Source organism: Narcine bancroftii, chromosome 6 (genome assembly GCF_036971445.1).
Source record: "Narcine bancroftii isolate sNarBan1 chromosome 6, sNarBan1.hap1, whole genome shotgun sequence".
In the NCBI taxonomy this organism is placed as follows: domain Eukaryota; kingdom Metazoa; phylum Chordata; class Chondrichthyes; order Torpediniformes; family Narcinidae; genus Narcine; species Narcine bancroftii.
The window spans coordinates 134,810,183-134,824,474 of record NC_091474.1 but is presented as its reverse complement, the minus strand read 5'-3'; the positions used below and the strand labels follow the sequence as shown (position 1 = coordinate 134,824,474).

At 42.9% G+C, this 14,292-nt stretch overlaps 1 protein-coding gene across 5 annotated transcripts in view; it reads right to left on the bottom strand.

Annotated features, from left to right (window-relative positions):
- Positions 1-14,292, bottom strand: part of LOC138736495 (adhesion G protein-coupled receptor B3-like) — a 658,849-nt gene that overhangs the window by 13,528 nt on the left and 631,029 nt on the right. For all 5 annotated transcript variants that reach the window (XM_069886125.1, XM_069886124.1, XM_069886126.1 and 2 more), the window contains one exon: positions 12,224-12,870. In XM_069886125.1, coding sequence (XP_069742226.1) covers positions 12,224-12,870 — 647 coding nt within the window. The remainder of the gene's footprint in view (positions 1-12,223; positions 12,871-14,292) is intronic.

Sequence of the window (14,292 nt, the reverse complement as noted above, 5' to 3'; positions counted from 1 at the left end):
TCATGCTACTGACTCATGACTGCATTGCAGATCCAGCTCTAACGACATCATTAGTTTGCAGATGACCCAACTGTAATCGGCCTCATCAGCAACAATGATGAGTCACAACGTGGACAAGATGAAGGAGATGATCGTGGACTTCAGATGGACCAGAAATGACCACCCTTCACTATACATCAAAAACTCTGTAGTAGAGAGAGTGGAGAGCACCAAGTTCCTTGGAGTTCACTTAACTAGTGACCTATCGTGGACACTCAACATCTCCTCACTTGTCAGGAAGGCACAGTAGTGACTGGACTTCCTGAGAAGACTGAAACAGGCAAAGCAACCGGCCATCATTATGTTAACCTTCTATAGGAGATTTATTGAGCGCATTCTGGCCGGCTGCATCATAGTGTGGTATGATTGCTGCAGAGAAATAGATCAGAGGTCAGGACAATAAGAGTGGCAGAGATGATCACTAGAGTCTTCCCCCCACGACCCCACCCGATGTGATCATGGATTGTTGACTGAAGAGGGCATGCAAAATCGTTGAGAACACCTTCCACCCTGCACACAGCATCTTTCAGCTGCTCCCACTAAGAAAAGGACACATGAGTATCAGAGACAGCACCACCAGGATGAGGAGTAGCTTCTCCCCACGGGTAGTGAGAATGCTGAACAACTAAAGGAACTGCTCACACGAACCATCAGAGACTCTTATGTTCATGAAACAAGATATACTTATTTGTTCATGGGAATATTTGTCCTGCATATGTATTGTTTGTCAGTTTGTACTTGTACAATCAGGTGACAATAAACATGACTTGAGTAAAATGTTGGCAGGTGCTTGAATTAAAAGGCTGAGGAGAAATTAAGAATGGGCAGAAGTACAGAAAAAAGGTGTTAATTGGATATAGATAGGAAGACAGGAGAGAGGAAAGGTGAGAATCCCTTTTTAATTGGGCAGGATTCCCCTGTCCTCACCTATCACTCTTCCAGCCTCCATATCATATCATCCTTTGTCATTTCCACAACTACGATGTGATCCAACCTCTAGACCCATCTTCCTTTCTCCTGCCTTCTGCAGGAACCAACCACTCCGTCGTCCAGTCCTCCCTTTTCACCAATCACCCACTTGGCACCTACCCCTGTGACTGCAAGATGTGCTCCGCTTGCACCCACACCTCTTCCCTCACTACCATTCAGGGCCCAAAAACAGTTCTTCCAAGTGAATCAATACTTGTGAATCTACTGCATCTGGTGCTTCTGTTGTGGACTCCTTTACATCTGAGAGACTGGACGCAGAATGCGAGATCATTTTGTTGAGCGCCTTAGTTCTGTCCGCTGAAATAGGGGGGATCTCGCAGTGGCCACCCATTTCAATTCCCTGTCCCATTCCAATGCTGACATGTTCTAATGTACTCTAAGACTGAGAACATCCACAAATTGAACGAACAACTCATATTCTGTCCAGGCCATCCTCCAACTGGATGGTATTAACATAGACTTCTCTGGTTTCCATTAGTGCTTCCCCTGCACCCCACCCCTGCCAATCTATAGGCCATTTCATGTCAGGCCTCCACCTTTAGGCTGCTACAAGAGCAGATGGAAAACTAACCTTTCAGACAGAATCCCAAAAAGGCTGCTCTAGCATCCCATTCATATCCAGAGGCAGCTCGTAGTGCCCTCCAGATCCATCAGAGGCGGGGCGACTGGTGCCGTAGAGCCACCCATTATAAAAACACGGTAGAACAATGGCTATTTTCCCTACTCATAATCCCCCAGGCTGGAACTGCTCTGTGGTTCCCAAAACAGTTCCAGCTCCCTGGGGGATTATGGGTAGGGAAGATCTGCAGTGTTTTGAGCCACAGAGAGCGGCCCCAAAGGCCAAAGCGGCCCGATGTGGCTGCACCCTGATGGCTCCCATTGCCCCACCAGCTCTGCCAACAGCTCCCGCTGCTACCCACTGACAGATCCTACTGCCCTGTTGGCTCCTGCTGCCCTGCTAACAGTTCCCGCTGCCCCGCCGGCCCCCACTGATGGCTCCTGCTGCCAGCTCCCACTGCTCTGCCGGCCCTGCCAACAGCTCCCGTTGCCCCCCGCTGACATCTCCCACTGCCCCGCCGACCTGCCGACAGCTCCTGCCTGCCCCCACTGACAGCTCCCACTGCTCCAACTGCCCCTGACGGAGGGAGAGAGATGAGTGGGGAGATGGGTCGCGGGCTGACGGCATGATCAGCGGCTGTATATTCAGATTGATCGGCAGAGCGCAGCACTCCGCCAATTATCCCTTTCCAAAAGGGGTTGGATTATGTGGCTTGGAGACTGCCTCTGCTCATTCAAGAGGTACGTGGTTATGCGCTTTGTTGGAGGTTCTCAGCCTTTATATTTGGACTTTTGCCCTGTCTGTAAGTGTCTTATCTCTATGTCTCCTTTCCCCCCTAGCTCTGCTCTCAAAGATTCAAAAACATCACTCCCTCCCCCAATCAATTTTCACCTTTTCTCTCAGCTGTCTTCCTATCTATATCCAATTATGGTAACACCTTTTATTTGTTGATTGGTACAGCTGCCCACTCTTCCTTTCTGCCATGCTTTTTAGTTCACACACCTGTCTGCTTTTTATTCATACCTTGAAGAAAGAATTGGGGCCGAAATATCAGTTATATATCTTTACTTCCTCTGGATGCTGCGAGACCTGCTGACTTCCTCCAGCATCTCTGTTTTTTACTACAAACACAGTGTGTGCAGACTTTTGTGTTTCACCTCTGGACAAATGTGTCCCTAATAAAAGTATGGGGATTGAATAGGATAGCACCAATGAACTTTAACATCTCTGGGCCAGCTACCCATTCTAACTTGGGTACAAACTGGCCTGTGGCTTACCTTCCCCGACCTCAATTTCACCCTAACATTTTAAATGTACATTTTCTAATTCTCTATAGCAATCTACAAGTAATAGAGCTCTCTGCTTGGGCCACCAATGAGTTTGTGATCACTAAATATTTCTGTAATCATGAGGCTAACAGCTCAACCTCTACAAAGTATGATGGGAAAAGTCAACTTTACGCAGGCAACATTAACGTGTGATGTGAAATTGAACAATAAAAGGTGACGTGCAAAGAGTTTAAATGAGTCACAGACAAGTATAACTAATGATCTGTGAAGTTCTCAAAGAATGCTATCAGAACTGGTTACAGCTTAATTGGAAGAGTATTTACCAATATTAATTAATTAACAAACTACATAATTATGAATCAGGAGGGTTTATAGAAGCCATCTATGATAATTAAACTGATATCAGATCTTCATGCGATGAAGAAAAATAGCTGCAAATTAACATTAGCTTGATAGAGTCATCACTTCCGAGTCTGATTGACTTAATTTGGGTTTGAGGAACCCCAACACATTCTGAAGGATTGATCTAAAAACATAGCTTCAAGTCCTTGGGATGAACACAGTTTTTTCCCTGCAGCTATCAGGCTCCTGAATGAACCTCACAATAGTGATCTCATGCTACCCTTGCTATGTATTGACTGATCTTTTCTCTGCAACACCGCTCACTCTTTTATATTGCTCTTTTTCTTATTTGTATTGTCAGAGGACTTCAGAATTGACTACATGCAAACAAAAAAGCTTTTACTCATTCCAGATGTAATATGACAATAAACTTGAATAGTGAGTAAATCAAAATTCAAGATTTTTTTTTGTCATGTAATAAAACATAAAATATGACAGATGAAATTTTCTTTAGTCTACCATCAACTGGAATGCACTGCACCCCTTACAATCAGAGAAAGAGAACCAAAAGAGAGTCCTCCCAGAGTCACTGAATGTCCATGGATTCGCCTCTCATGCTCCCGTGGCCTCTGCAGCCACATAGCCTTCAATCCAAACCATCAGCAACCCAAATTCCACATGTAAACCTCCGACACAATCAGGAAACATCCAGCAACCCTCTCACATCTCAGTTCTGATACCTGTTACCCCTTCAGCTAGTCTCTTGCAGACTGTTGGTGCAAGTCCTTTGACCACAGTCACTAACAGTCCACACCATTAATGGGTTCCATGCCTTGAGTCACCAACAGCCCATTGCCTGTGTGCTTTTCAGCCTCAGAGCCAATAACTTGGTCACCATCTTGTGGGTTGTCTCCTCAACTTCTCAAATGGAGACTGGTCTCTCTGTTTTCTGGTGTTGTGTACCAGTCCTCTGCTTTCCCGGACTCTGCCGTACATATGCGCTTCCATCTTGGGGCCAGAGCCCGCTGTCAAGTGATTTTAAAATAAACTAATGTTGGCTGCTTTAACAGGCCACTTTAAGCCTGTATGGAGCTGACAGCAGTCAGACTAGGCGGTTGGACACTGCAGGGGAATGCTGTGTCTGCACCTCTCTCTCTCTGTGGGTACGCACCAGTGGCAGCGCTGCCATTACAGCAGCTCTGGCTGCACCTCCATTTGTTTTTCAGAAATAATAACCAAGGAACAACGATCACAGAAGGAAGACCCTGAGATCAGAACTTACAAGAGACCTCGACTCATTGAAGGGAGCCTGGCTAGTTTATCTCAAACACAACATACCCAAGTCCAAGTCCTGAGTTTTATGATTTGTTACTATTACAAGCTGGGTGAGTAAGTTAAACAAATGTTAATTGAAGGTTCATACACAAATGTGATCAGCAGGTCATACAGCATCCAGCAGAAGGCAGTGGACATTTTAGACCTGAGCTCTTCCTCAAGAGTGCCGATTTCCAAATAAAATAGTGGGAAGAAGGGGAAGGTGGAGGAGCATAGAAAATACATGGATACAAGTGGGAAGGTGGAAAAAGCTGATAAGTGACAGGTGTGACAGATTATGTTATATTTTATATTGTATATAGATATATTTTAAAGGAGATAAACTGTGTGAGGTTTTTAGTTTGGTCACACATACAAACACTTCAAAATAGATCTCATTTAAAATGCCAGAGCTCTGCTCAAGCCAGACAGTTCAGGCTCCGAGTGCCTTTGCAAAAACTTTGAAGAATGCCTATAAGGACTTCACAAGTAGGTGTTAATTGGACATGCTATGGAGTAATGGATTATTGTTTTGGAAAGCAACAGATGAACTAAGTCAGAAGATTGGGTCTGGTGCCACAGTTTGAGTGCAGTTTGCTGTTCTAAGAGGGTCATGTGGTTTTCTCTGAGAGAAAGACAATTCAGTTCTACAGTGCAGCAGCAGCAGCTGGAACTAGAACAGGACAAGCTGGCAAGCTTGGAAAAAAAAACATTTTGAAGATGGGTTGTGAGTTCTTAGTTCAGCCTGTTCAAAGCCTTTATGGTCTCTCCAAGAGGAGATGGCTGGCTATGTAATGTTTCCTTGAAATAAGGGAAACAAAAAGGAAATGTGTAAGGACCTGGAAGAAAGAGGTTATCATCTGGAAAACCCTGATGGGGCAAGTTCGTTCAGTAAGACACTCAAGTGGCTGATCAGAAAGAATCAGTTTGTGTCCAACGAGCAATAAATCTCTCTCTGAAAACAGACAAGAACCTTCCTGAGCAGTAACCATTTAACTATCAAGCACCAAAGCCTGGTAAAATACATAAATGTTAAATTCTGTGCACAGTTTAAGAATTGCCTGCAACCAGTGAACTTGGAAGAGTGATAAGTGAGACTAGACTGTGAATTAAAAAACTTTTCTGAACTTATACACACATTACATATGTGTGAGCTTAGAATTAGAAGGGGGGGATCTTTCACTGCATGTTTAGAAGAACCTTCTTTTGTTTATAAAGGTAAGTTTTAGTCGATAAGATTTTCGGAGATCCAAGTTAATGACCAAGAGTCAGAAAGCAGGATGGAGATCAAGAATCTGGTTGTGTGGTGCCAGGACAACAATCTTGCTTTCAATTTCAATAAGATTCCATCGTTATTGAATGAAGATCTACCGGGACCAATGCCTGAAGAGGGTGCACAAAATCAGTGAACCGGTGCGGACTCGAAAGGCCAACATGGCCTATTTCCCCTCCGTAAATGGTTATATGGTTATATGGGGTTAAGTTAATAGCAAGAAGTTAAAGTCTGATCCTGTTTTTATGTTTAAAGAAAATTAAAAGTCACTTTTATTTAAGTAATCATTTGTCTTGGTGAATTTCTATTGCTGCTGGGTTTTGGGGTCCTCTGGGCTTTATGAGCAGGGGAAGAGGGCAGAGGGCTAAGAAAGATTACTATCTGACAGGAGAAGGAATGGGCTTGGGAACTATAGGAACTACAGGAAGAGCGTTAATGGATAGTGAAGGTCAAAATCGATTCCATCCGGTTGGAGACTGCCGGGATTGAAAATAGGGTGCCATTTCTCTAATTTCTAAGCAGCCTCAAATTGGCAGTACATGAGGTTATGTCATTGTGGCAGTGGGGTATGGAATTGAAGTGGTTGGTCACTGGGAGGTTCTTGCTGTTGCAGCAGACAGAGCAAAGGTGCTTAATGAGGTGAATGATACCCACAGATAAAATTTTGCTTTCCTTGTAAGGACCATTTGGGGCTCTGAATAGTGGTGAGGGTGGAGGTGTAAGTGCAAGTGCAGTACATCTTGTGGTCACAGGGGTAGGGATAAGTGAAGTGAATGAGGGAATCACGGAGAAAGTGAGGGAAGGGAAAGCTGTGGCTGGTGGTGGGACCCCTTTGTAGGTGGCAGAAATAACACCAGAGTTCTTCATGAATACTACTGAAAAGGGAGAGTCCTGATCTCCCTGTTACCAAAGACCATTTTAGATAGGCTGATTCAATGCACCATAGTCATGGAAAATAGTGCACACTGTTATTAATAATATTGTTTCATACTTTGAAATGCAAAAAAAAATAAAGTCATTCAGGATGGGATCAAGGTGGAGAGGGTGCAGAAAAGATTCACAAAGATATTGTTGAGACTGGAGAAGAGTGGGTGGTACAAGGGAACGAGGATACAGCAGTGCCTGGTGCATTTCAACAGAATGTTAATGACCTTCAACTAATAAACAGAAAACAGCTTGCAGATTTTTTTTCTATTAAAGTTGGCCTTAATATTTGGACTAATTTTAAAAATATGCATAACCTCAACCATATTGCTTACAGAATTTGCAAGATAGAAAAGCATTAAAGTGTAAAGGTCATGTGTTCACTGAACAGAATCATGTTGTGTTGTGTCCATTGCAATGTAATGTGCCTCCTCCATTCATTCTTGTTCTGGTTTTTTACCGTCTTAAAGAGGAAATTTATTGATATTAGTCCCACAAGGTGAATCACCACCATTGCTTTAGTTCATTGTTGTAATGTGGGCAATGTGTCAGCTATTTAATACAAAGTAAGATTACACAAGCAAATGAATAATTGATACCTTAACCCTGTTCCTTGATGAATGACTGTTGACAAAGACATTAGAGCTCCCAGCTGTGCAAGTGATTCCAAAAACTTTGTCACATACACCCCAACAGGCAGTAAGAGCCAGAAGGTAATAATTCATGTCTTTAGAGCTTTAAAGCATTTATCCCAACTTCAGAAGGAAAGAAAGCTAAAGCCCAGAGGCAAGGTGAGTTATTGCTCTCAACATCTGGGCAGCATCTAGTTGACTGTGGTATCAAAGAGCTCCGGTAAATCTGAATGGCTGTTAGAAGTCAATCGTTACAGCGAAGGGCCATCACTCCAGGAGTTCCTCGAGGCAGTAGCATCAAACCAAACATCAGCAACAGTCTGTTGAAGGCTGGGTATCCCATGGTGAGAGACTCATGTTCCATCCCCCAGAGTCAATCCACCATTTACAAGGCATGTCAGAAGAACGATGGAATACTTGCTTGGATGAGTGTAGTTCCTCAAAGAAGCCTGGGGCAATTCAAGGCAATTGGTACATGCTTAGCTGCCCTAAGTTATAATTCCTTCCACCTCTGACCTCTCCAACATCATCTCCACAAACTGAAGACCTGCACTTCAATGGACTGCATGGAACAACAGCAACAAGCTCTCCTACAAATCCACACAATCCTGCCTTGGAAATCTATCACATGTACTTGGTTGCCATGGGATTGAAATCCTGGAAGTCATCACCCAATGCACCTTCACCAGAAGGATTGGAGTTAAATGAGATGCTGGGGACTGCAAAGTCTCTGAAGGATGCTTATCCTGAAGAAGTTTTCCTCCTGTCTTCTGTGGGAGCCTCTCCACTGCTCCCCCGTGTTATCCCTGTTGCTCTCAAGCTCTATGACATGCACTCTTCACCAGAAGGTCTGCAGTCGTTCACCACCACTTTTTCAATTACTGATGGACAATAATTTCTGGCCTCCCCAGTGACACACACATCAGGCAAATACGCAGCAGCCTTCTCTTAACAGTGTTCCTTCGAATCAGAATGCATTATTTAATTTAGAGATACAGCACAGTAACAGGCCCTTCTGGTCCATGAGCCTGTACCACCCAAATACACTAATTAACCTACGTATCCTGTACATTTTTGGAATGTGGAGCACCTGGAGGAAACCCATGGAGACATGGGGAGAACGTGCAAACTCCTTACAGACAGCGCTGGATTTAAATCTGGGTCACTGGCACTGTAATAGCTTTGTGCTAACTACAACGCGAACACTTTGTCTTCATGCACCTGGTGGTGTGATCATGCAATATTCTGCAGAAGGAAATAAATAAGGAGATTCCTGAGCAATGTCAGTTTTGTCTCCTTTGTGGTTTAACCATCGACTTCTATCTAGAGGACTTACAGGGAGAACAGAGCACGGCATCATTCCCTGTTGCTTTTGTGGGAGGTAGGCTGACGGCCAGCTCAGGCTTGAGATTCATTCACCTCCTGCTGTATCACATTGCCTCTGTTGGAACGTACCTTTTTAATCAGTCACAATCCATAAAGTGTCCATTCAGGAGATCTGAAGCATCCTCTCAAACATCTGTGTTTAGATGCACATTGATGTGCATCTCCTTTGCTCCAAGAACCCCAAAGACGATGGTGTCATTGTAATGGAACCAGCGTGTCCCTGCACTTCTGGATCACCCATGTGCAGTTCTCTCAGTCAGCAAGCAGATGGAAATTGCCCATTATCATAGAGCTGAGCCTGGAACTCAATGTTCATCGATGGAAAGGTGTTTAACTGTGCTTACTGCGTCTTTCCCCTCTTGAGGCAAGCAGGGGATATCCAGATAGCATCACTGGATCAAAGTGTCCAAGATGGTGCAATCCCCCTGCTGAGCACTACAGATCTCTTCTGAGGCACATCTACAGAAGTCAAGGGATAAGACGACAATGTCTTGTGGGTCCAGTTAAAAGAGGACCTACCCTGGACCTACGACACCTCCTCATTAGTCAGAAAGGCGCAGCAGCGTCTACACTTTCTAAACAAATTGAAGAGGGCAAGACTACTGGCCACCATCCTATCAATGCTCCACAGGAGCAAAATAGAGTGTCCTGGCTGGCTGCATCATAGTGTGGTATGTTAACTGCAAAGCATTGGCATGGAGGATGATTAAAACTGCTGAGAAGATCACTGGGGTCTCCCTTCCCTCTATCAACAATATCTACAGGGAGTAATGCTTAAAGAGGGCTCAGATAATCATTGAGCACCCTTACCATTCAACCTGCAGTATCTTTGAGACACTATCTTCAAGCAAGAATTAGAGGAGCTTAAAAAATAGTACTGCCTGGGTGGGAAATAGTTTTTTCCCCAAAGGCAGTAAGACTCAGGTATCAGATATTATTTATTTATCGCAATTAACACCATACAGCATTAAAACTGAGATAGTGTTCCCCTGACCCGGAACAAAAACTGCCTAATAGTACAATGCGAAATACAATCAATTTTTAGAAGCCAGGCAATGGTACAAGGAGACAGGTTACAGCTAGATGTTAGAAAATGTCCACCAGTTTTGAGTGAAGAGGAACGTTCCCTGAGCCTGAGGAGTTTAACAATTCTATAAAGCTGAAAATTATTTTGATATATTTTCATTTTGGGTTGCCATGTCGTTTGTGTGGCTGTACTATGGTCTGGAGTCGTACTGCTTTGACAGATTGTATATGTAAAATCAGATGACAAGAAATTAACTTGAAATCTTGAAGTATGTCCAGAAATCTTTAACATACTGTAGAAGTCTTATCATTACTTCCACAATCTGTAACCATGAAAAAATTAACTATCCTTCACCAGGATGCAAGTGATTATTCCCATTCTTTCAAGCACCAAGGAAAACAACATCTTTGTAATGATTTAAACACACTCTGCTGGAGGAACTCAGCAAGTCAAGCGACTTCAGTGGGAGAAAAATTATGTTTTGAGCTGAAAATCTTCATTGAGAATTCTTCCAATGATGTCGCTTGTTCCTCTGAATTCTTCCAGTAAATTGTATTTAGCTTCAAATACCAGCATCTGCAGTCCCCTGTGTGTCTGGATGGTCACACAAAGGATTTAATCAAAGGTAAACATTGTCTAAGCCTGCTGCCCTTCACACTGCTTGTTGACTACCTACCACCAATCCAGTCTTTAACAGAGTGGGTCCCAAGGTCTAATTCACAACAGCTGAAAGCAAAACTCAGGCCAATACAGGACAGGACTCACCACAGCCTGGGGTTCAGGCCAACACAGCTCAACCCAACCTAACTGACCTCCACAAAGCCAAGCTCAGCACCTTCCCACCTAGTGTCCCTCACACCTGAGCCAAGGGCCCAAGATGGCTCAATCCAGTCGTGCAGAAGACCCAAGGTCGTTCAAACCCAGCCCAGAACAAAGCTGAGGACATCCCAAAGACTTTCTGATGCTCAATGAAAGTCATCCCCACAGCTCACTGGTGCCAAACTACCAGGGACTGACATTCAAAAACATTGAAAAATACCAACAAAATCTTTCAACGTGAAAGAATAAACAAAAACAAAGAAAAACAATGATTTTAATTTAAATTTGCTCGATAAAATTTTGAGATGGTAAATTGCCACATACTTACCTTTCTTCACTGCAGCACCTGCTCTCCATTTCAGCAATAATCACCATCACAGTTCCCTGAACAGCTGCTGGGAGTCCGCAGTCGTACACATTCCACCATGAATGCACTCAAGACATCCCAGAGATTAAATGTGCAGAGGTTCGAGACCTGAATCTGGTGTGGAATTCCCAAACTTCCACAGACTCAGAGTGGCAAACACCAGCTGTTCTGAATGGAACAGCAGGCATTCCTGCAGACATCTCCTTACAACATTCCCACAATCCGTAAACAGATAGTCTAAAGACATCCTGCCCATACTGGTTGCAAAATAAATATCTTGTACAATCGGTAGGACTCTATGTTTAAATATTTTGAACAGATGTGACATTGAAGTACTCTCCACAATTTGTAACATATTCTGTTGTAATTCTTTCCCATCTTGTATTCTCTTGATTGATAAGACTACTTAAATATATGATGGCCAGAAACCCACATGGAGGCAATCTTACCTGACCTGAAGTGAGAGGAAGCCATTGGGATCCATGCCCATTCAGGGACTAGCCTGACTGAAGACCACCAGTGGGCATGGTCTCATGCAAGTCATTAATGAAGGAGATCAGAAATTAAGGCTGGGCGTCCCACCTTTGACCACACCACTTCCTTTGTTGCCTGGGGTGAGTGGACAGTTGGAAGCTTCTCGTTTGGGCCATGGGAAGCTACGAGGTATGGCTCACAATTTTTTTTTGAAGTCTTTCTACCTTCCTTGAGAAATGTCAGGGTTGTGTGCAAAAAGCAAAGTATTATTAGCCCCTGGGGCTTTTTGCCATCTTCAAATAATATTTGTTACCAATTCAACTACATTCCGAAAATCTGTGATAACCTGTTCCAACAATGATCCGCCATTTTAGCCAATTTATTTAATCCATTACCTGTTTGGAAAGAAGCAGTGAGTTTAAATTGGCATTATTAATGAGTGACAGTTACTGAGTCTACATGATATTCTTTATCTGCCACTTTGGAAATGATACTATCACAAATAATGGGAATAAGTAGAGACCGAATTCTGGAGCAGAGCAAATTTGGACTGTTAGTTCGTGCAAACGTCACTTAAAGGTTTACTGAACTGACTTGGTTCTTTCCTGCTGAGGGCTCTACAAAATAAGATAAACCTTATATTGGATTGAAATTTAACAGAAATGATATAACAACATATAATCTGCTACAAACAAATAAAGCAAACAGGCCACCTCAAGAGAAATGCATCACATGGACATAACCAAAAAAACATTTTTTTTCTGCTGATCTGATGCAGACCTACTAACCTCTAAAGAACTCATGGATACTGTTGAACCTGTTTCACTCCTTGACAATGCAGTGTTATTTTCATCAAGTTCGGAAACAAGGAAGTTCTTTACTGCCGACCGTGATTCATACGGTATATTCTGTTTGTGTTCTTGTGCGGTGAGATGTTGATCTAAATTGAAACTGATGTGATCCATCACAGGCGCACTTGTATTAAATTCAGGATTAACCTTAAAATGTACCAACCTATCATGTGACATGCCTTCCATGCTGATGTTTAATTTGCTTTCATCTTTAATGACAGGTTGAATATTTGCCGAACCTCTTGGCATTACAATGTAGTCACTCTCCATCATCCTCTCTTGGGCCTGAGCCAAGTCAGCGTCTCCCGCTCTTAGATTGTCGTCAGTGCATAAATAAACTGTCCGTCGCAGTTCACTGTTGTCCTTCTTCATACACTGCTCAGTCAATTCGTTCATTCCAATTGGCACATGCATAGTCGGAGGCTGTTGTATCAAAACTTTGGAAATCATATTTCCTGGGAGGGTTGAAAAATTCATACTCTTGGGGTTGATCCCCTTCTCCTCTTCATCATCATTCAGAGAGATCCTCGACAGCGTGCCTGTAATGGTAGCAGCTCGGCAGCCCCCTATATCCTTGTGAAGGACTGTGGGTCGAAGAATCATCAGTTAGAATTGAAAACTCAACAGCTGATAAATTTTCCAAATTGACCTTGTGATTTGGTCAAATAATTAAACATTCTGTCACATTGTGTTTCATTTTATTGTACCAAGACATTTGATATTTTCCTTCATTGAGGAAACTGCCTTCAACCAAATAATCATTAATACTTAAACATGATCTCCTAATTGGAATGTAACCGTGCCACTTGCATGGCTTATTTTGCAATTACATCATGGGTAATGGTGATTGATGGCTAGAAGAGAGACCAGGCCTATCCAATGGTCACGTTAATCAATTATGCTTTATATGTTCATGCTTGAAGTGAATTAAGAAGGACCACATTTATTTAAAGTACATTCCTCTTCCCCCCCCCCCCCCGCCACACCTCCACTTTCTATTAACAATTTAATAGGCAAAAGTTATACAACACAAATAACATGAAACAGTTTGACACAACAAGTAACTCAAGGTGTGTTGCAGGGTAAACATAAAAGGCAAGTTCACAGACTAGTAACCACCACACTACAGCTTACTTGCTCCTTTAACTGGATTTATGATTCAATTAAGGCTAAAATTCAGCTGTGCAGGTAGATTGGTAGAGATCTGTGTTCTAATGTAGCCAAGTTTGGATGAGTCCACGATCAAAAGAAAGGAAACCAACTTTCACACAATCACAAAATATTGCCTGACAGAAAGAGGCCATTCCACTTGTTGAGGCTATATGCCATACGTGAGAGCAATGCAGAGGGATCCATTCCCCTGTCAACTACCTATGTGCCTGTAATTTATTCATCTATCCATGTTTCATTGTTGTAATAAAATCTACCTCCATTACCATCTTTGGTACTGAATATTCATGTTGGAAATAAGATGAAAGGTCCATAGAACACTACATGACAGAAATAGGCCCTTCAGCCAATCTAATCTGTCCTGAACTATTATTCTGTCTAGTCCCATCAACCTGCATCCAGACCACAGCCAAAAACCAAGGGTTACCTCGATATTCAGGAAGGGATGATTAATCTTTTAGAGACAGCTAGAAATAACTTGAGGGAACAAGAAATAGTGGCATGACAAAAAAGGGGTGCTTCAATTCCCTTTCATTTGCATACATTTGTTTTTATGACAGAAATACTAAAAATGAGAAAGTTTCAGAGACTGGACAGTGCCAGTGGAACATAGAACAGGGTAACACAAGAAAAAGCCCTTTGGCTCATATGCCTGAGCCAAACATGAAACTAAAATTCTGCTGTTGTATGTAATATATATCCTCTAATACCTACATGTCATCTGCCATTCCCTCAACTCTTCCAACTGCTCTTTTGCTTCCCACCCTCCCTGCTACTCCAGTTTAAACTCTCCCAAGTAGCCCGAGCAAACTTCACTGCGAGGATACTGGTTCCCC